Raw genomic sequence first — 23,281 nt, forward strand, 5'->3', positions numbered from 1 at the left:
GGAAATTGCGGAAATGGAAATTGCGGAAATCTTTTTCCCATTTTTTTCACATCCTCAAAAATGATGAAAAACGGCGCGCTATAGTATGCCGTACGATATGGGCGTTTCGATCACTATGGGCGTTTCGATGATCTTCTTCAGGAAAGGTGATCGAAAGGTTGAATCAATAAACCAGTGGAGCTGGTTTTTCATACCGGTGTCACGGACTCTATTTTTTCCTCTTGTACTGCCTTTTGTCCAGCACCTGGGCTAGAGTGGAGGTGCATGCTCTATTACCTTTGCTAAATCCTTTATGCCCCAGAAATAAAATAGAAACACCAGAGCTACAATGAATAATGCTTTATTTCTCTTTTACAAAAAACAAAACCATAAACAAAACAAAAGAACATGGTCTAAAAATACAGGTATACAATAAATGATAGTGAGGGAATATTTGATGTTGAATGCCTGGAGGTCAACAGCCAGTGAGATCATTCATAAACTATGCCATGGGTGTTAAAGCTTTTAACCAAATCAAATCCTGTGCAAGACTTTAGTTCCCAAAAGCATTTTAGAACAAATACCATCTTGGCGCCAACACACTTTCAGGGAAATACTTCTTGCACAGGAGGCCAGAACACAGGGCTCTGAAGCTCTTGTAGTTAATAATAACAATTAATAATAATAATAATACTGATGTTTGACCCAAACATTCTACCTAGGAGGATACTATGAATGGGAGAGGTATGCACTGGATATGAGATAAAGAAGCACAGCAAAAATACAAAAGAAAGGGAGGGGGGCAAGTTGTGTATTTACTGTGTTTACCTGTTACGCCTTGCGAGAAAGTTTAACAACTATGCAATACATACAACAGATCACAATGTTCATTTACCACAGGGTGAAATCCTTGCATCATCACTCACTCATGCAAAGTCCTTGCATCACTCACTTATGCTCTTAGTGTCGAAGGCAATTTTAAAGAAACATAGTTACACGTTTTGCATCATACTGTAGGTGTAGTGTTCTCCCACTGTCCACAACCATCCTGTTTCCCAGATACAGAAACAATACAAATTTATAAGATGGATATTGGTACATGTTAACATTTACAAAGCAACACAGTGGCCTAGCAGGTCTGTACAAAGCTGTGTGCTATTCAATACAACAGAATAAAACTCTTGCTATCCCGCTGCTAGCAAAGAAGATGAAGGTAAAATTAGAATTACCGGTACAAGAAAACATTGTTAGCCAAACTGACCTAAATGTTTCTGTGGGCGGTCTGTGAATCTGAATTCTCAAATACGAGTCGAATCCTCAGCATTGATTTAACTCAGAGAATGTACAAATGGAAACACATTCTGGTTCCATTTGTATACTAAAATCAACACTCAGGATTATACAGTGTAGTGTCTGAGTTCTTAGATAGTGTTCAGGGGTCAATGGGCTCTATGCACACAGCATAACTCTACTTAAGGCTCGGTTACATTTAGTGTGCAGTGGTTCTCAAAGTTTTTAATTATTTGTTTTAAATTTAAGATCGTTTTTGGGCTTTTTGCCTTTATTGGTCGATTTACAGTAGTTTGACAGGAAAGGGGAGAGAGATGGAGGGAAGACACACAGCAAAGGTCATCGTGACCGGGACTCGAACCCGCCACACAACAATTTAGTTTCACACTGAAAGCATGGAATGCAAAGGCTGTACTGTACATGACCCATGAGTGCATTCTTTTGGGTTCCAGTTACGAGAGAAACGATCGACAATGTGCAATTCTGTGCATCATCCAGCAATTCTCTCTTTTTTACATTACAAGTACATTGTGTATAAATGCTATTCTGCAATCCATTTTACAGCACGAAATGAACGATAGACATTATTCTCAAATATCTTGAGGCAAGATGAACAGAGGAAGAGTGAACTATGATTTTCCTAAAACATCCCAGCAAGCCATTCTTCTCAAATATTTCTTGGCAAGGTCAACAGAGGGAGAGAAGGCTTTTTCATTTAGTTTTTCACAGTAATACATTTTCCAGTCCATTCTCTTTTTTCCCATACCAGAGATGTTAGTTGTGTCCTGTAGTGTTCCAATATAATAATAACTGAACGTCGTCAGTCTGTACATCAGGAAGAGACTCATGCAACAAAAGCGTCCAGAAGGTCAGTCCCTTGGAGTCGGACCACAAAAACCAGTCTTAGGATAAGGAAGTAGGGCGTTTCATTCAGCGGACAACCTGGCAGCTATGGGTTGGGAATGGCTTTTACACGTCGTTTTGTGAGGAGAAGCACAACAAGAACCAGGTGAGCAACAATTACTCATATTCCTGTGTTTCCACTAGGAAGTGCATTACGTACCCTCCATACAAATTCTGAACACTCACAACCACCTCCACCTGCATTGCGCGCCCACATACATACACACACACACACACACACACACACACACACACACACACACACACACACACTCACACACACACACACACACACGCACACACACACCGCTCACACGTATAAGAAGCACTTTGTACCTAAGCATACTTTCTCTGTAAGCTGAGCACATTAATTCAAAGCCTATCGGAGGGCGAGAAGAATAACCGCGCCAATGAGAAGATGAGTGAGCAGAAGGTTTGCCAGGACTAGCAGCTTGCCAGAACAGAGTAGAACAGACTAGAGTTAAGGCAGATGTGTCCCATGAGTCCTATGAGTCCATGTCCTATGAGTCTCCCAGTAGGAAGGGGATAGTGGTTTCTCCGGCAGCGTCGACTGTGTGGAACAAAATGGGCAGAGACCTATAGTCTTGCACGCTGCCATGAACGGGGAAGCCCGGTTTTCTAGAAGAAGACTGTGTGTCGAAACGTTCATCAATAAAGCCTTGATTGGGAGCTTTTGAAAAGTCTCAGTGTGCGGACTTTCATGTACTGTAGCTCCGGGGGAGATATTAGACTTTTAAGGCTGTCAGGCTGAGGCTGTGAGCCACTCTGCTACACAGTCTCATTCAGCCCAGTGGCTTTAACTGAAACAAAGATGATCTGAGCACCGATATTCTTTAGGGGAAATTGGCCCTGATGTTGTCAGGTATAGGTGGGTGGTCATGAGGCAGAGGAGCGAACGAGGAAAGCGAGGGGAAGAAGATGTAGAAGAGAGACTCGTTGCGTCTACTCCACGGAGGCTTGTGTGTCGTTGAGGTCGCTGGCGCGGCTGTCTGCGTCGTCGTCTGATAGGTCGACGGAGGCGCCGTCCAGGTTGAGGTTGCGGCGTCCTGAGCGGCCGGATGAGAAGTTGCTGACAGGTCCTCCGCGCCTGACACACACACACACACACACACACACACACACACACACACACACACACACACACACACACACACACACAATATTCATTGCCATGGTGCCGACTGACCAGTGTTGGGGAAGTTACTTTTAAAAAGTAAGGCGTTATAGTTATCGTTACTTATCTAAAAAAGTAATTTGTTACTTTACTTTACATGAAATTACGAAAGTAACTACTTTACTTTACTTTACTTTACTTTAGAAAATAATAATATAAAAAACGGCCGAAACCGAATACCGAATATAGGGATTTTTTTTTTGAAGCTAGATCTATAAAGAATAGGGTTGGGAGACTTGGGACTTCATTAAAAAACATCTAATTAATTGGAGGCTTTGTGATGAATTCATCTCAATTAATCACATTTTAATCGCATATCAATAGGCATATTTGACCTGAGCAGTGAGCTTTTTTTCTACATAAGCATAGGCAATAAAACAAGTAGTAATAATTATAGTGATAATATTATTTATATAAAGCTTCTCTAAGTACTTAAAGACACTTTTCAAGGAGAAAACAAATAAAAACAACTTTATTAGAGAAAAACTAAGACTATGGAATAAAATAAATTAAAGTGGAATGAGATAGCAATATTCCAGATGTGGGTTTGAATTTATAGGTGGTGGCATGTCTGTGATTTTTGGGAAGTGCATCGTTTTGACAGGTCTAACTGCTGTGGACAGTGAAACCCTTAAACACGGGCAGACGCAACGATACAGTCTATCATTCATTGTTAAAGCTCCAAATGATATTCCCATTCGTCTTTGTGTCTGCCCGTGTAACGCAGCAGCGAGTGTGAGGGGTTGGGGAACGGATGCAAAGTACATATAGTGAAACTAACGTTAGCTCCCATGCTAGCTATAGTAGCTTCCCTCGTCAACACAACAACACCACAGATCGGGTAGGTGGAAGCTGCTGATATCACGTTGCTTGTGCCCGTGGATGGGAAATAAGATTTAAAAGTCTATGGAAGCGTGGATGAAAGGCAAAGCACAGATGTGTGCAAAGTTTTGTCGGATCTGCCTGTGCATTCCGTCTGCTGCAGTGCGTGTGTGTTCTGTCAACTTCTGTGTTACTCTTGTGAGTCTGTCACTGGCTAGCGTCATAAGCATGCGCCCTTCCTGCGCTGGAAGTAGCAGATCTACAAGTTATCTACCCGTCGCAATGCACAGCACGTTGGGCTTGTACATCTGTGTTTCTCCCGCAGTTTAGTTGAATTATATCGATTCACAACTTTATTTGCCCCTTCACTTCAGCAGCACAGAGACGCCTGTATGATAGATTCACGGAGCTGCATGGCCAGACTTTTTTCACTGATCACATAACGCCATAACGCGGGCAACGCTCGCAACAATAACTATAGCGCCGTTATGGAATGGGGAAATGTAAAGCGTTAGGTTACAAGTTACTGCAAATAGTAATTACGTTATGTAACGTAACGCATGTAAGGGCGTTAGTCACAACACTGCGACTGACTGATAGCACTCACACAACCCTGCTGATTTTTCTCACTTATTTCAAGCCTGGCCTCCAGGAGCCTCATAGAATACCTCAGGTCAAGGTAGAGTAGAGCAGTGGTCCCCAATTTCTTTAGCCCGTCTCCCCGGGACCCAAACTAGTGAAAATCTACAAGTTCACAACATCACTCGTTGTGAGGTTGTAGATCGGCTTTTTTAAAGGTTTTGAATAATAATTAAAGCAAAATCCCATAAAAATGTGTCCGCGACCCACAAATGGGTCCCGATCGACTGTTTGGTAACCAGTGGAGTAGAGTAGAGAATAGAACACATGGAAGCTCAGGTACCTGAGTCTGTTCTTGAGGGAGTTGACCTCGCGGGTGAGGCCCTCGCTGGCCTCCGTGGCGTCGTCCAGCTCTCTCTGCAGTTTCCTGCGGGAGGCGTTGGCCCGCGTGGCCTCCTCCTCCGCCTCCTCCAGCTGACGCTTCAGCTGCTTCATGCGAGAGTTGGCCTTCTCCATCTGAGTGGAGGCACAGGGGGAGGAGAATGAGAGTCAGGGTTAGAGAGTTGGCCTTCTCCATCTGAGGGGATGCACAGGGGGAGGAGAATGAGAGTCAGGGTTAGAGAGTTGGCCTTCTCCATCTGAGGGGAGGCACAGGGGGAAAAAGTATCAATACTGCACTGTAGAAATACTCACTGGTTTAAACCCCATCCCGATTCCTCACATACAGCGACGCTAGCAAGAAAAAGTAACTAACCCGATTGTAGATGAGCTATTTACGAACAGCTGAAGTATACAATGTGTTGCGTTGTGAGCTTGTATAGCGGGAAGAAGAAGAAGAATCTTCTCTTATTATTGGCTCTGCTGTTGGCCAGAAACCAGCTAACAAAATATATAAAATGCTTCATTGCTTCAATATGTTTTTTAACGAACACACAGATGTAAAGGATGTTCAATAGCATTGATTTGTGGAAAAACTATCAAAATAAAAATGGAGTTAGCTGGTTTATGCCGGACATCGACGATAGCTTACAGTATATGAATCTTGGGGGTCCTTGAAATTAAAATATTTGAGAACCAACTAAAAATTGTGCTCCTCCGATTACAGGTCTCTGCCAGGCTGGGTTGCCGCAAACTTTGGAAGGCAGTCATAGCCACTTGGGATGGGATCTGAAACATCACATACGGTACATCTTGATCACATGACCCCAGAGATCATGTGTACCGGTTTGTGTGAGTTTTGGACCAAATCCATAGGAGTAGCAGCAAAATGAAGTGCGAAATGGCGGAAATTGTAATCTGGCACCAGTGGCCAGGTGAGGTTATAAAGGTGTTCCTCGAACAGTCGTTCTCAAAGTTTTTCATGTCAAGGAAGGACCTCCAAATTGACACTTATTAGCCTGCCCTACAACCATCACTGCTAGTGTCTAGAGTGTCTCTAGCAGTGATTCTCATTTTCATTTCAAGGACACCCTAATGACTGGCATTAGGCCAATGCCATTTCAAGGACCCCCATTTAACTGAAAAATTAAAAAATTAAATCAATGTTCTAAAATGCTTAGTCGCAATACTTGATTCTGTTTGGCTGGTTGCCACGGTAAATCTAACGATAACCCACACCTTCAATCACTTTATATCATTCCCAGTTGCGTTACATTGATCCCGCAGCTCTGTAGCTGAACTGGAGAAGGGGAGCACTTCATTGCCTTACAAACACCGCCCGCGCTCATATGACTGAGGCTCCGGGCAGCAAAAGCGCAAAGCACAAAGCGGCGCAAAGTGTAGCTACTTTTGTGAATTAGGAATAGTTTTGCTATATGTTTGTAACCGTTTTAGAAAAGCAATAAGCCATTCGAGGTCCCAGCTTACCGGGTATTTTATAATGTCTGAAAGGGTCGGAGACACTCCGCTACATGTTGTGTCTCACTACGCCTCTCAGCCATTATAAAATACCTGGTAACCTGAGACCTCTTGTGGCTTATTGCTTCATTAATTTAACCCTGAAAGTGTACAAATGGAACAAAATGGGTTCCATTTGTACACTCTCAGAGTTACAGACCCATAAGGGTCCATAACTATCCATATACTGTAGCTGTGGACCCCCTGGAACCCCCTCAAGGACCCCTGGGGGTCCCCGGACCCCATTTTGAGAACCAGTACTCTAACGGCTGAGGGTGGATGTCCTCACCTGCTCCTTGAACTGGTCGGCATGGCGACGCTCATCCTCCACCTGCATCATCACCTCCTTCAGTTTCTTCTCTGTGCGGCGCACAATCTTATTGGCTGCTGCTCTCTCCCTAGAGGATTAGAAGAGGATACATACAATCTTATTGGCTGCTGCTCTCTCCCTAGACTAGAGGATTGGAAGAGGATACAGACGATCTTATTGGCTGCTGCTCTCTCCCTAGAGCAGTGGTTCCCAAACTGTGGTGCGTACACCCCTTGTGGTGCGCGAACACGCTCTAGGCGGTGCGTGACATGAAAAGGGTAATGGCGGTATAGAGACATTCTGTGATTATTTGCCATAATCATATTAAAAAATATATCCTTTTTGGCCAAATACTACGAGACTGAGTGTTGGGGGGTGCGTCAGCTAGTGCACATAAGCAGTCACACTTTATCATCCTGTAAGTTGCACAAGAATTAAAATATGTAGTCACATCTGTAATTGATAACTTAGCAAACAGAATAGACCCATGGCTTCAGACAGTGCAAATCCCAGGAGGGTATAAGAGAACAGCTGCTGCTTCAGAGATGGCCTCTGGTTGGATGTGTCAACACAACAGAAAGCAGAATATGCGTATACTCTAGATTTATATACCGTACTATAGACTAGAGACTTACTTTGCTTCCTGCTCCAGTTGTTCTTCCAGCTGTAGAATCTTGGCCTCCAGAGCCGTGATGGACACCTTAAACTTGGACTTCACCGCAGCTTCCAGATCACACAGCTTGGAGTTCAGATCCTACAATTTGCCAAGTCAGTTTGGCAAACAGTTTGGCAAACAATTTACTTATTAATTACCGGTAAAATATTTTTTTGCATTTTATTCGCAGTCATTTTTTAACCGCATTTCTTCGCAGTGTCGTCAGATAACAACAACCCCTAGACGGGGCCCACTTGAAACAGTTCCAAAGCATTATTTTAATGATCAATCAATCGACTGTTTGACTTGGACAAACGTAGTATACGTATAATCGAATGTAACTCAATATCATATATTATATATTATATAGTACAGACCTTGTTCTGGCGTTCCATCTGTTGCCGTGCATTCTCACTCTTCTGGGCAGCGCTCCTCTCAGCAGCCAGCTCTGTGGTCAGCCCGTCCGCCTGAGAGGGAGGGTGGAGGGATTAGACAGGGACATAGCAGAGGGAGGGAGATTGTTAATACATTCAAATAATATTGGTTATTATCATATTTCTCCATAATAAAGGACAAAATAGGCTTCTTACCTCGTCCGCCTTTCACCCTCTGTGATGTTGCTCCGTTTTAAGTCCCATCGCGATATCCCTTCAAACGAAGGGGATTCTACCCCTACCCCTCGCCCCTACCCCTAGCTCCAAACAAAATTGAGAAAACCCTTCCTACTCACGTGAACGTGCATCAGCAAGGGGAAGGGCTAAGGGCCATGGTGGAGAAGGGGGTAATTGGGAAAGGGCCCAAGTGTCTGTTTTGGGTCTGGAGCTAAAAGCTCTGCTACCATCCCTCTGCTCTGTCCATGTCTAATCCCTCCACCCTCCCTCTGATCTGTCCATGTCTAATCCCTCCACCCTCCCTCTGCTATGTCCATGTCTAATCCCTCCACCCTCCCTCTGCTATGTCCATGTCTAATCCCTCCACCCTCCCTCTGATCTGTCCATGTCTAATCCCTCCACCCTCCCTCTGATCTGTCCATGTCTAATCCCTCCACCCTCCCTCTGCTATGTCCATGTCTAATCCCTCCACCCTCCCTCTGCTATGTCCATGTCTAATCCCTCCACCCTCCCTCTGATCTGTCCATGTCTAATCCCTCCACCCTCCCTCTGATCTGTCCATGTCTAATCCCTCCACCCTCCCTCTGATCTGTCCATGTCTAATCCCTCCACCCTCCCTCTGCTCTGTCCATGACTCCTCCTACCTACCTGCAGTGTGGTTTTAATGCCAGGCTAGCGTAGCATACCTGCAGTGTGGTTATAAAGCCAGGCTAGCGTAGCATACCTGCAGTGTGGTTTTAATGCCAGGCTAGCGTAGCATGCCTGAAGTGTGGTTTTAATTCCAGGCTAGCGTAGCATACCTGAAGTGTGGTTTTAATTCCAGGCTAGCGTAGCATACCTGCAGTGTGGTTTTCCTGAAGCGGTCGTTGATCAGCTCCGTGTTGCCCTGCTCCTCCTCCAGCTCCTCCTCCAGCTGAGTGATGCGAGCCTCCAGCCTCCTCTTCTCATCCAACAACGCTGACCTGACACGCATGCACAGGACATGTGTTAACCCACTAAGACCTGACACGCATGCACAGGACATGTGTTAACCCAATAAGACCTGACACGCAAGTACAGGACATGTGTTAACCCACTAAGACCTGACACGCATGCACAGGACATGTGTTAACCCACTAAGACCTGACACGCATGCACAGGACATGTGTTAACCCACTAAGACCTGACACGCATGCACAGGACATGTGTTAACCCACTAAGACCTGACACGCATGCACAGGACATGTGTTAACCCACTAAGACCTGACACGCATGCACAGGGCGTGTGTTAACCCAATAAGACCTGACACGCATGCACAGGACGTGTGTTAACCCAGTATTTCCCAATCTTTTTTGTCCCAGGGCACACTTTTCATAGCCTAAAAGTCTCGGGGCACACCTAGATATACAGTGTATAGGCCTATCTATACATATATGTATACATTATGTATTATGTATATATATATATATAATATATATATACATACAGTGTTGGGATTAATAAAGTGACAACTTTTACAATATCTTCATTACCATTATCCAAATGAATTCCTTATTATATATATACTTTTTTTTTTACATTTTGCAGAAAAAAATAGCTCATATGCAATGTGAAATGCCACCTAATTCTTAATCCTTTTCCTTGTCTTTATTATGGGCCAACTTGTGAAAGCTGCATGCTTTTATTGTGAAGGGTCTCAGTTCTCACAGCCTGCATATTTAGGTCCCAGGCACCGCAGCTGTGGAACCTTCTCCCGGCTTCGGTCCGTGGGGCTGACACGCTCTGCACATTCAAGACTAGGTTGAAAACCTTTCTCTACGACAAAGCCTATAGCCAGACTTGTCTCCGGGTCTAGCTGGATACCATAGTCGTACATTGTTGTGTGGGTTTGTCTCCCAGCAGTACTTGTAATATACACTATACAGTATAGGCTCCAGTAAGGCCTGCCACTAATCCAACATCCGGGGAATCTCTCCCCGGAGTCTCTTTTCGTCCTCCCTGTCGCAGTTCTGTGGACCTCTAATATTAACCCCCAACTGACTGCCGAGTGTGACCGTGGATCAGGCCTCTTCATGGAGCCCACCAGAAGTGTGACCTGGACCCGGCCTCACAGAGCTCGACCTGGACCCGATGTGGACCAGACCCCTCCACGGAGCCCACCTGCCTATTCTCTGTCTTTTTCTCTCTCTGTCTATCTCTCTCTCTCTCTCTCCCTCTACCCCAGGTCTTTAGTTTACTCAAGTTAGGGAATAAGACCTGGTACTTAAGACACGCAAAATACAGCCCTATGTGTCTGCTGTCTACATGCATATGCACTCTGCGTGCTCCAGTCTTCCTGGAGGGAGCGAAATGTAGCGTCTTCTGGATGCATCTAAGTATTAACATTTCAATGGCCGAGGGTCGTTAGAGTCTATTGTTCCGTGTTTTTGTTATCGCACGTCTAATGGTTAGACGTGTGACAACAACGACGCAACAATAGGAAGCCTGCAGCCCAGCAGTAGCTATAGCCTAATATTGCTTTCGGGGGAGAGTTAGTGTGCCGCCTGATTTGACAGAAAGTAACACTACCTTCTGTCAAATCAGGCGGCACACCTGGACATATCAAACGGCACACTAAAGTGTACACACAGGTTGGGAATCACTGTGTTAACCCACTAATTAATCATCAACTTAAATTTGCAATGGTGACAGGCCTAATATTGTAGTGCCAAAAATAGCTAAAACAACATCTAGATCTACAAGTTCATGGCTTTTCCTGGCACAGGCATTAGAATAGTCTTACTGACAGACAGTACGCAATAATAAACATATCTGCGTGGTGACACCGACTTTCCAGAGGGTTAATATACATACGTGTGGTGCACTGACTTTCCAGAGGGTTAATATACATATGTGTGGTGCACTGACTTTCCAGAGGGTTAATATACATACGTGTGGTGCACTGACTTTCCAGAGGGTTAATATACATATGTGTGGTGCACTGACTTTCCAGAGGGTTAATATACATATGTGTGGTGCACTGACTTTCCAGAGGGTTAATATACATATGTGTGGTGCACTGACTTTCCAGAGGGTTAATATACATATGTGTGGTGCACTGACTTTCCAGAGGGTTAATATACATATGTGTGTTGACACTGACTTTCCAGAGGGTTAATATACATATGTGTGGTGCACTGACTTTCCAGAGGGTTAATATACATATGTGTGTTGACACTGACTTTCCAGAGGGTTAATATACATGGTGCACTGACTTTCCAGAGGGTTAATATACATATGTGTGGTGACACTGACTTTCCAGAGGCGCTGTTAGAAATCTCATCTGCCAGTTCATCCCTCTCCTGCTCAGCGTGTCGACGCGCCCTTTCTGAGGCTGCATGGTCCTACACACAAACACACACACACAACAATCTAATGAATAAAGCAATTAGCCTGTATACCAGGGGTGTCGCAATATATCATCCCACAACATTAAAACGTGACGATACAGTATTGCGATATTCTTATATCTTTTTAAATGTATTTATATGGTTTTTTTTGGGACTAGTCAAAGTTACAGCTTGCAGGAGTTACAGGACGTACTGTATGCTCCCATTATTGGCATGCCGGCCAGAAAATACTAATACTGTATGTCAGTGGTTTTCAACCCTTTTCATAATCAAGATCCATTATTAACCACGGACCAGCATTTGATGAGATGTAGTCACTCAGACTCAAAAGTCAAAACCCAATGAATATTTTGTTGTTGTAGGATAACATTTTGTCCACAATTCCATGCTGTATTTATGCGGTATCATTGGAGGGATAACAGGCAATGAGGCAAACGATCAAAATAAAAATTCTTCTAGATTCTCGAACTAATGCATATGTTTAACAATAATTTCACTCTCAAGAGTTAAATATCTAATGAGGTTCCAGGTAACCAACTCTTCCATCATTTAGCTGGGGAGTAGACCACCTGGAACCCCCCCAAGAACCACCCAAGAACCAAGTCCCCGGGCCATTGGTTGAGAACCACTGCTGTATGTGACAGCCATCAGCCATACTGACAAACTGAATAAAAGATTGAGAGAGCAAGACTTTCTGTCCAGTGATAGAACCACTCGAGTTCCATTTTAGCCAACACTCTGTTTCCAAGAGCATGCTTCAGATGTTACCTCCTGTAATTGTAAGATCTCAGCCTCCAGGGTCTTGAGCTTCTTCTCGTTCTCCTTGGATTGGGCAAAGATCTCATCTCTGGAGGCCCGGGCCTCCTCCAGCTCCCTCTGGTAGTCCTTTGTCTGGGCCTGCCCACATGGAGACACACTTTAGACCTTTGTCTGGGCCTGCCCACATGGACTCACACTTTAGACCAGCGTGTGGCCCAAAAGAGAAATGTCATGTCTCCCCGGGACCCAAACTAGTGAAAATAGCAGATTGACTGCACGCTCACTTCCCGCCACGTTGTGAGCTTGTAGATCAGCTATTTTCACTACTTCTGAAACATTTGTTTTCTAATGTATGGAATTTCTTAAGATTATTCGTTGACTTGAAGAAAAAAGAAAATCATTGCTTTTAAAAAAAACCAAATGATAATTAAAAACAAAATGTAGGAAACGAAGAATAAAGGGACAATGTGACCCACAAATCGGTCCCGACCCAGTGTTTGGGAACCCAGGGTTTTGGCCAGTCCAGTCCAGGATAAGTGTATCATCTGAATATCCTAGTATATAATATCCTAGCAAGCATTTACCGGTAGCTACTTATGCCTTTTTAACAGCTTCACTTCATAACCCGCTAAACCCGCGTTTTATTCCATCGTCTTTCCCTGCTAAACACGCAATTTGTTTTATATGTTTAATTCGTTTTTTAATAGCTTTTATGAAAAAACAGCTTTGTGACATCGTGAGGAGGCGGACACGTTATGATGACGTAACTGGAAATCGACCTATAAACTGGCTATAAACTGGTTTGCTTCTGGGAAACTGAGTCCAATGCAAGTGAATGAGGACAATCTTTGCTTTGTTGTTGATCTCATCGAGGAAGTGGGTTATGTGTCGACTGGGGAACAAACGATGGGACTATTTTCAGCCAGATTTTCATCATAAGGAGGTAGACTTACGACGCTTTGACACCTCAAAGGTAGCTGTAAACATCGGCAGTCAGCGTAACTTCTTACAATGCCTAGTCCGGAAATAACGCTTTAACTATGTAACTTAAAAACCTGGTTATTGTCAGAATCCAACCTGTAACTTGCGGAGCTGTTTGATGGCCTCGTCCCTGGCCTTGTTGGCTGCCTGGATGTGTCCCTCCAGGTCCTGGAGGTCCATCTCCAGCTTCTTCTTAGCAGCCACAGCCACAGCCCTCTGCTTCCTCTCATCCTCCAGCTCTGCCTCCATCTCTCGGACCTGACCATGCACAACCACGGGTGGAAAGGAACCCATTACATTTACTCAAGTACTGTACCCAAGTACAATGTAGAGGTATTTGTACTTTACTTGAGTATTTCCAAATTTCCAATATTTTTGATGCCCAGCTTTCCAAGGTTTGTGCAAACACAAACATTGAAGACAAAAGTGAGGACGCAAATTGTGATTGGGTGGGACGTGGGAGATGTGCCATTCGGTTGAGCATGATGAGATGATGTATGATGATGTATGATGATAAGAGCGCCCCTCACCTCACCTTGTTCTTTTTACCCCACTACATCTCGGATCCAAATATTATACTTTTACTCCACTACATTTATTTGAAAACTTTAGTTACTAGTTATTTTGTAGAATTTGATTATTATTATTGCAAAAACATACATTAACCACTTCATTTCATTGTACATTGCAGTATTATTTGGTACTTCTACCACCACTGGCCCCGTACCTGTTTGACCAGGGCCCTCTTCTTCTCCTCTCCTTGTTCATCTCTGGCCAGCAGGTCCCTGTCAAACTGGGCCTTCATGGCCTGCATGTTGACCTCCAGACGCAGCTTGGCGTCCTCCGTCGTCTGCAGCTCGTCTTCCAGCTCCTCCAGCTGGACCCTCATCTCCTCCACCTGCTGATCCAGTGTCCGCTTGGACTTCTCCAGCTCATGGACCTGTGGACAGAGCAGACAGCGTGTCAGGGACGGAACAGAAATTACACTCAATGTTTTAACACATTAACCTATTTTGGGCGGGAACCCTTTTGCCCTTTTGGTGTTAGCATTATGTATGCTTTAGCTATTGAAAAATCGAAGAACGACTGACATAGAAACATAGCTTTTTCAGAAAACTGTCAGGATTCAGAAGACAATTTTAGAATATGATCTCAGGTCAAAATGGGTTAAGACCTAAGTGGTTCTCAAACTATTTAATGTCAAGGAGCCCAAAAACTATATGTAATTGGAAAAAGATTTGCACACGTTTTCACAATTAAAAAAAAGCAGAAATAGCTCATGTTTAAACAGTGGTTAAAAGCTGAGGTGAGACAGATGCGTTCCAAATAGGTTAATACAATTGCAGTTTATGTGCAGCTGTGGGATTAAAAGTGTCGATTTTGTGTGAATTAACCAATTGCAAACAGGAAAGCATCCATGTCATTTTAGATTTTAACCACTTTATCCATTATTTTATACTTAATATACAAGCTCATAGCATGTCACGCACTATGAGCGTGTAGATCTGCTATTTTTTGAAAATCTTGAAAATATTCACACATTTTAACTAGTCTTTGCTGGAACAAAATATGTTAAGATGCATAGCAACACACCAGTACGTTTTATTTTATTTTTTTACTTTTCTTAAACAGATTTAGAAACCCTTTTTTAAAATCTACCTCAGGTCTTAATGGGTGTATGTGAAATAACATATTTTCTTAATGGGCGTGGCTAGCCCACTTGTGAAATACTTTTTAAATACGTTTTTAGCATTGGGGCTTTGGGTGAAACGTGCTAGAGATTCACCCACATTCTTTCCCACGTCATCCTTGGAGCTCATCAGGTCCTCCATCTCTTGGCGGAGCTGCTTGTTGAGCCTGTCCAGCTCGTCCCTGGCCTCCTTGGCCTCCTCCAGAGCTCTGCTCATGGACAGGCCCTTGGTCTCCTTCTCCCTGGCCTCGGCCTCCGCACGGTCCCGCTCCTCAGCGAAGCGCGCCGACACGCCCTTCTCCTCGGCTAGCATCTGCCGTAAACACACAGGAAAAAAAAACATTTTGACAGGAAATTTTGATTTAGTTTTGATGTGATATTTGTGATATTTCAGTTTTGGATTAAAACTACAGTTGATTTTGGGACAAAAATAATATTTCGGCAGGCCTTGGTCGCAGTGGAGTCTACAGAAGCTACAGATAAGGTGCAGTGGGAGTTTATTCCCCCCCAAAAAGCTGACCTGGTCGAACTTCCTCTGCTTCTTCTCCAGGTTGGAGACGATCTGTCTCTGGTGGTCCAGGTCCACCATCAGGTCATCCAGCTCCTGCTGAAGGCGGTTCTTGGTCTTGTCCATCTTGTCCATGGCCATGCTCTTCTCCTCCAGCCGCTGTGCGCTCAGCTCCACGTCCTTCTGCAGCTTCCTCTTCAGCTCCTCCAGGCCTTCCATGGCGCCCACGTCCTCCTCCAGCTTCTTCTTGGTGTCAAACAGCTGGACGGTAAAAGATGGGGGACAGATACATGGAATAAGGGGAGAAAGACAGCTGAACTTACAGAGACAGCGACCCACTACTCCGGTGGTTCTCAATCATTTCAGGCCACGACCCGACACCGACATTTGAATTGTGGACCCATCAAAATATTTGAACTGTAGGAGTTGAGGCAGGTATTACATTTTGTTTGACTCGGTTCCACAGATTAATATCATGAAAATAGCCTTGTGAGCTTACGTACATCGGCTATCTAATTAAGGGGAATCCCCAAAATCACAGGTTGAGAACCATAGCACTAGTCTGTCACCACAATGGGAAAACAAGATTATTATTATTATTATTTTTACTTCTTAGTCAACAATGAGGACAAAATACAAAAAGGTAACATTGCTTTATATGAAACCAGTTCTAAATGGAGGAAACTGAACAGTGAAAATTACTTCTCCGAAATACAACAAAAATATATGAGTACTTTTTCCACCACTGGACAACAGTAACACAGCAGGCCTGTAACTATTATTACATAATTGAATAATCGCAATTATTTGAGATAATGCCAATTATTTTGCATAATGGTGTGTTTGAGAGCTTAAAGGTCAGTAAGTGATTGTTTGGAGCTGACCTGAGCCTGCAGAGTTTGCAGCTGTTTCTCCAGGTTGCGTCGCGCCTCCTCCTCCTCCTCCTGCTGTTCCAGCAGGGTGTTCTTCTCCTCTTCCAGTTGGCGGATACGGCCACTCAGGTTCAGCTTCTGACGCGTCTCCTCCTGGAGGAGCTCCTACACACACAAACACACACACACACACACACACACACACACACACACACACAGTCAAGATATTTTAGCCATTATCTCTGTTTCAATCTGAACAGTTCAAAGCTTGTTGGATGTGTGACTTTATGTGCAATTGTTCGGGCCCAGTTATAGCCAGGACTTAATGTTCAACCCTGTTGAGAACTCTAACCGGTATCTATCCATATTATTTCAACATTTTATGTTTTGTATAAATTCATCTCCTACTTTGCTGTACAAGTCTCACGCAAAAGGAGCAAAAATAGCCAACATCGATGAAATTGTCTGTCAGGTGGAAACGTCCAAAACCGTTACTTTTCAGGATTCAAATAAAAATATTGCAAAAGTAACAAGCTCGACCGTGTTTCGAGCTTGTTATCTGCTTCTTTTATGTGACGCTGAAGTATGATTAAGTAGGTCATTATAAAGTTAGAATATGGAGATAAGAGCGACAATATGTAATGTGCAATGTGATTCTTTTCTCTGTTTGTGCAGGGATGAATGGTCACCTGTGTGTCCTGCAGCGTGCTCTCCAGGCCGCCCACGTCCTTCACCAGTTTGATACCTTTCTTCTCTGCCTCCTCCAGCAAGGCAGCCACATTGTCCAACTCCGTCTGCCAAGACAAATCAAACACATTTAATAATGACAACAACATATAAGATGTGCTGGCATAGTTTTGTATCTATGAAGTTAACAATACTATAATAATAGACCCCCGGGTGTGGTTATTATAATATGCAAATATATCTTCCATGTGTATTTTTAGTTTCATCCTGAAAGCTGGAAGCCTTTGAGTAAATTAGTTTGAGTCAATGGGTTCGTGAACTGGTTTGATTGATTGATTGATAATTTTATTAGACAATTTTAGATGCAAACAGTACAGGGTACAGTCAAGCACAGCATTGGTCCAAAAGGATGGTACCGAAGAAAGAACTTGCGGTCTTGTTTCCATTCGGGTCCCATGCATTCATTCACAATGACAACAGTGACAACAAACAATACGTTTCTCAAACACACTAGATCTATATGTACAGGTTGGAATATAAATACATTAATAAAACATAAAAAAGGGGGGGGGGGGGGAGCCAATCACCTTCTCTCCCTTTGACCTGAAGACAGTGACAGGTGAGTTTTCAGACCCTTTTTAAAGGAAACCAGTGATCTGCTTGTTTTGAGGGAAGGGGGCAGGGCATTCCACACTTGAGTGGCAGTGCTGTGAAATGTGAATTTACCCATATTTGTTCTGAAAATGGGTGGTATCAGATCATTATTTACACATTATTTACACACGTAAATGGGCACTGTGGGCATGGACGGCAGAGCTGCATTTACAATCTTGAATGCTAGTCCCATTTTTTGGTGGGTGTGGCTAGTACTGGCTACATACATTTTAACACTTTCCGTTCACTTTTTTGAAAAACATCTTCCTCCTAGTTTAATCATAATACCTGATGATCATGTTTTAGGGGGGGCTTCGACACAGAAGTGGATTGGTCAGTATTGATACTTTTACTTAAGTGAAAAACGTGAATACGTTTCTCACCCTGAAGTTTGGATGAACACGCCTGTACCTGTATCTTGTGTGAGCGTTCAGCCTGTACCTGTATCTTGTGTGAGCGTTCAGACAGCTCTCCCTTGGATCGCTCTCCCTCGGTGGCCCTGGCCATGAACTCCTGGAGCTGAGCTTCCAGTTTCTTCCTCTTGTACTCAGACTCCGTCTTGGCCTGCTGCAGTCCTTTCACCTCGCACGATAGCTCCCTGTTGTCGCTCTCCAGACACTGCTTGTTCTTCTCCAGGTTGGACTTGAACTGCAGCGTGGAACAACGTTGGAACAATGTTCGTTCAGCTTTTCAGCAAGACATCGTTTGTTAGGAATGGGTGTGGGACTGTTCATATTAGGGCTGCAATTATAGTTGATTTAACTAAATCTATATATATATATATATATATATCAACCGTTTTAAGAAATAAACTAATAATAAATCCCTACTTTGGGGATGTCAGGCAAAAGTTTTAAAGAAGGCGTTGGTATTTTCAAGTGACACCGTTGGTCGATGAACTACTACTCCAAAAAAAACAGTTAAAATGTCGGAGGTGTGCAGTCTCAAGCCGACTTGAGCCACGGAAGGCAGCACAGAGCAAGCTTAGGCAAGCGAGTCGCCGTGCCGAACGTTGCGAAATCCGGCACGGATTGTTATAACCTGTCCTCGCCGGGCTCAACAGTGACAAAAGCGACAGGCAGGTGTAATGAATGTAAAATAATAAGACGCACCCTCTTGGCCTGTTCTAGCTGTTCAGACAGCTCCTCCAGAGCGGTGCCATGTCGCTGTCTCATGTCCTGGATCTGGGCCTCATGGTTCTTGCTCTCTTCATCTATCGCCTTCTTCAGCTCAGCCACCTCCTGCTCGCGCTTTGTCCTGTAGGTGTGGGTTTGTGGGTATGAGTGTGAGTGGGTGGGACAGGCCGGTAGAACACATTCTCAACACTATAGTATATAGAGGTTTTTTTAGCAGCCTAAGCTGTCAGCTAAAAATCATCCAAAACTCCTCAGCTAGTCCACTTGCAATGGTGAAAAAGTATCATAGAGCACTGAAGTCTGACAAAATGTACGGATCCTACCTGAGAGAATGCTCTCTCCATTCTGAATTCCCATCGACGTCTTTAATATCGCGCCGTATATTACGATCAGTGTTCCAAAAATAAACAAATGGGGCGGCGGTAAAAGGAAAGGAAAGGTACTATGTTTACCCAGGGTAACTGGACTAAGCTCAAGAACTTGTTTACAGCCAGGCCCTGCTCATAGAACATTTCATGGTAGGGGTTCAATGCCTTGTCCAAGGGCACTTCAGCGGTGGTAATTGTAACGTGCCGGTCCGGGGATACGAACTAGCAACCTTCCGATATCAAGACCGCTCCGCAAACCGTTCGGCCACCGCTGTTTGACTCATATGGATATGAAGCATCAACTGACGGCGAGAAAACGCTAATGTTACCATTAGCCAGAAGCAGACTGTATATCTATGAGTGACAGACTATCATAAACGATACAGAGCCACCTCCCTGAAAATATATAATTTTTAGATGATTCTAAGATGCACCAATGTTATTTCCATAGAGAAAATACTTCCATGACCCAGGGGAAAGGAATATTCTGGATCAACTGTAATGTTCAGAGGAGATGTATGTCAGGACTTCAGTGCTCTATATGGATAGCCGATAAGGGAACAGCAACACTGTAGCTTTCACGTTTTGCTATTTCCAATTTACCTGTACATTGTACGTCAAATAATAATAGCTGATCTACAAGCTCACATAGTTTCCCACGTCCGCTATGCGATGCATTGTGGGCTTGTAGATCTGCTATTTTCACAGAATGTTAGCCCATTTCCTCCAAATGTTTGCAGACATGTACACAGAATATGGATGCTAGGGTTCATATGGTTAATGTCATTGTCCAGCCAAGTTAGGTGCATATTTCAGCCCATTAAAACCAGGAGAGCATCTTTTGTCATTTGCCTTAGCTAAAATATACAAGCTCACAGCACGTCACTTCATGTTTGTACTACTATTTTTGAACATTTTGTGTATCCAAAAAGTCAAACTAGCCTTTGTGATTTTTGGGAGATAAACAATGACCTCAAGAACAGATATATAATTTGTGTAATAACACGTATATGCCGCTAAGCAGTTCAAACACTTTTAAACCCATTTTTCAGTAATTATTTTGTTCTTAGTTACTGCACTTAGAAGGTATGTTTGTGGTGTTTCCCCATCACTCTCTCCGACATATTCTGTCCGACACGCCACATTCTATCCCGCCGACACCACTGATGCAGTACCTGAGCTCCTGCTGGGCTGCGGTGGTGTCCAGTGTATCTTCCAGCTCCGTCTTCAGAGCCTCCAGCTCTTCGCTCAGGTCCCTCTTGAGCTTCTCTGCTTTGCTGCGGGACATCTTCTCGGACTCCAGGTCCTCCTGGAGCTCAGACAGCTGGGCCTGCAGCTCACGGACGTGCTTCAGGGCGTTGTTCTTCTGGGACGATTCATCGTCCCCCCTGGTGGCGAGATGCACAGACGATGCACATTATGCTTCGGTAGGAATTATTAGATTACATTTTCTTCATTCATCCTGTCCAAAATTAAGCCTGTGTGAGTGTGTGAGTGAGATATATATATATATATATAAATCATAAAGAATCATATAAAAAGTCACATAATTCAACATATCCATTTAAAATTACATGTACATGTAATAACCTGTACGCCAGAATGTTCACTTTGGAACTGTGGTGAGGTGACAGGCCAACAGTCCACACAGGGTGGCAGTGACAGGCCAACAGTCCACACAGGGTGGCAGTGACAGGCCAACAGTCCACACAGGGTGGCAGTGACAGGCCAACAGTCCACACAGGGTGGCAGTGACAGGCCAACAGTCCACACAGGGTGGCAGTGACAGGCCAACAGTCCACACAGGGTGGCAGTGACAGGCCAACAGTCCACACAGGGTGGCAGTGACAGGCCAACAGTCCACACAGGGTGGCAGTGTGGTCAACTCAACCGTGCATAAGCACATATCCAACGATGTGTGATATGGTGTGATGTGCGTTGCCTTCATCTCTCTCACTCCCAGAAGAACGTGGCCATAATAATGATGAGACTGCATATTTGTAGTTACTGGCAGTGCGGACACATTAGACTGTGACAACAGCATTATAAAGCACTTCACCATTTAATTTAGTTAGATGAAGATCCTTTTGGACAAATGCATTGGGAAGTTAAATCCTTTTGGACAAACACATTGGAATTCATATGGTGTCTATTACTGCAGCTGCAATAATAGGCACTGACTCAAACTCAAATAGCCTAGTTAATGTAAAATAAACCATGTCAGAATGGCCAAGGAAGCACAATTATCTGGAGCTAAATGTTGATTTTACTAAATATATAAAAGTGCTCAGAGGCAAGCGGATTCCCAACCCACATGATTTTGAAGGGGTCCCCAGTTGACAATCAAGTGACAATTTAAGGACCTTTAAGACGTTTTTGTTTTTAATACCTCAGAAAAGAAAAAGACAGTACTGCATCAAAAGTAATCCACAAACCATATTATAAAAACCGAGGGGGGGTGGCGTATTTTGGTGGGTCACAGCCTCTGCCTGAAGAAGGTCTGGAGCATGGGTGTCAAAGTCAAGGCCCGCGGGCCAAATGTGGCCCGCCATGTCATTTAATGTGGCCCGCCTGCCTCAAGCAAAAAAAAAAAAAAACGTTATTATTATTATTTATTTTTTTAATAGCCAAAATATAGGCTTATAAGTAAGGCTGCATGATATATCGAACATGTACCTTCATCAGAGTGGAGAATATAAGTATAAATCAAGTTGAGCAAAGCCACTCTTCTCTGCCCCTCTCTCTAACAGACACAGTTAACGATTGCTTGTTAAGTGCCTGCCAGACAGACAATCAGATGAAATGAAGGCGGGTGTAGAGTAGAGTGTAGACTAGTGAACTGAACATGTTCTCTTTATATCAAGTACTTCATACCAGCCCCTTATGAAACTACTTCTCCCCAAATCCAAATGGATTTAATTTTCCATCCTGAATGGCAGTAACTAGCATACAATGAGAACTGAGAAGATCTCCACAAAGGTTTACTCATCAAAACTGATTATATAACTGTAACCATCAAAGCATGCACTCAACATAATGGTTATGTGACCATGGCATGTGCATAATATAAAATCTTATACGTTTTATCTGATATTGATTAATATGTGGGGTGGGTTCAATTAATCGATTATTAATCGGCAGAGCTGTCAACTATTCAATTTGGCTGATGTTCACTTTGTGGCATCCCTACAAGTTACAACAAGTGAGTAAGTGACTATCTCTCTTCCATACTGGTGTGTGGCGTCTCTTGCGTGATATGATGAAGTAGAACGGTGCCGTGCACATTATAAGGACAAAGTTGTGTGTGTGTGTGTGTGTGTGTGTGTGTGTGTGTGTGTGTGTGTGTGTGTGTGTGTGTGTGTGTGTGTGTGTGTGAGAATGTGTGAAGACCCATCTTCTCTTTCTGTCATATAGTGACATTGTCCTGCATCAGATCATGTCCAAATCAGGTTCTCCAATCTCCAGTAGCCTCTTCAGTTTTTTGAAGATTTTTTGAGTGGTGCAACCACTCCCTTACGGAGCTGTGTGTGGCTGGCTGGGTCTGAGCACTATGTGTGTGGCTTGCTGGCTGGCTGGGTCTGAGCACTATGTGTGTGGCTTGCTGGCTGGCTGGGTCTGAGCACTATGTGTGTGGCTGGCTGGCTCTGAGCACTATGTATGTGGCTTGCTGGCTGGCTGGGTCTGAGCACTGTGTGTGGCTGGCTGGCTGGCTGGCTGGGTCTGAGCACTATGTGTGTGGCTTGCTGGCTGGCTGGGTCTGAGCACTATGTGTGTGGCTTGCTGGCTGGCTGGCTGGGTCTGAGCATAGATAGATAGATAGATAGATAGATATTATAGCAGTGACTGACTGAAGGGCCTCCCACACCGTCTGCGAACGCCGCGCGTCAAAACAGCCGCCTCCATCATTTTCAATGAACCTATCGCACACCGGCGGCGTCCGACGTGCGCTGACGCGCCGCGTCGGACGGAGCCGGTGTGTGTTGGGCTTGAGACATCGAGCGTGCGTCCGCAACTGGT

The 23,281-nt window shown here is 44.0% G+C and overlaps 1 protein-coding gene across 1 annotated transcript in view; it reads right to left on the reverse strand.

Moving 5' to 3' along the window:
• Positions 1-320: 320 nt before the first annotated feature.
• LOC308312683 (myosin-10) overlaps positions 321-23,281 on the reverse strand; it is an 83,374-nt gene continuing 60,413 nt past the window's right edge. Inside the window, exons 28-44 of the mRNA XM_080759354.1 lie at positions 20,440-20,652; positions 18,873-19,017; positions 18,202-18,408; positions 17,109-17,213; positions 16,432-16,584; positions 15,560-15,808; positions 15,140-15,352; positions 14,077-14,289; positions 13,446-13,607; positions 12,378-12,506; positions 11,515-11,603; positions 9,079-9,202; positions 8,007-8,096; positions 7,610-7,728; positions 6,954-7,062; positions 5,112-5,284; positions 321-3,280 (exon numbers count right to left, since the gene is read on the reverse strand). Coding sequence (XP_080615480.1) covers positions 3,136-3,280; positions 5,112-5,284; positions 6,954-7,062; positions 7,610-7,728; positions 8,007-8,096; positions 9,079-9,202; positions 11,515-11,603; positions 12,378-12,506; positions 13,446-13,607; positions 14,077-14,289; positions 15,140-15,352; positions 15,560-15,808; positions 16,432-16,584; positions 17,109-17,213; positions 18,202-18,408; positions 18,873-19,017; positions 20,440-20,652 — 2,638 coding nt within the window. The 3' untranslated portion in view covers positions 321-3,135. The remainder of the gene's footprint in view (positions 3,281-5,111; positions 5,285-6,953; positions 7,063-7,609; positions 7,729-8,006; positions 8,097-9,078; positions 9,203-11,514; positions 11,604-12,377; positions 12,507-13,445; positions 13,608-14,076; positions 14,290-15,139; positions 15,353-15,559; positions 15,809-16,431; positions 16,585-17,108; positions 17,214-18,201; positions 18,409-18,872; positions 19,018-20,439; positions 20,653-23,281) is intronic.

The sequence above is a fragment of the Protomyctophum bolini genome, assembly GCF_963924005.1.
Source record: "Protomyctophum bolini genome assembly, chromosome: 3".
NCBI classification, from domain to species: domain Eukaryota; kingdom Metazoa; phylum Chordata; class Actinopteri; order Myctophiformes; family Myctophidae; genus Protomyctophum; species Protomyctophum bolini.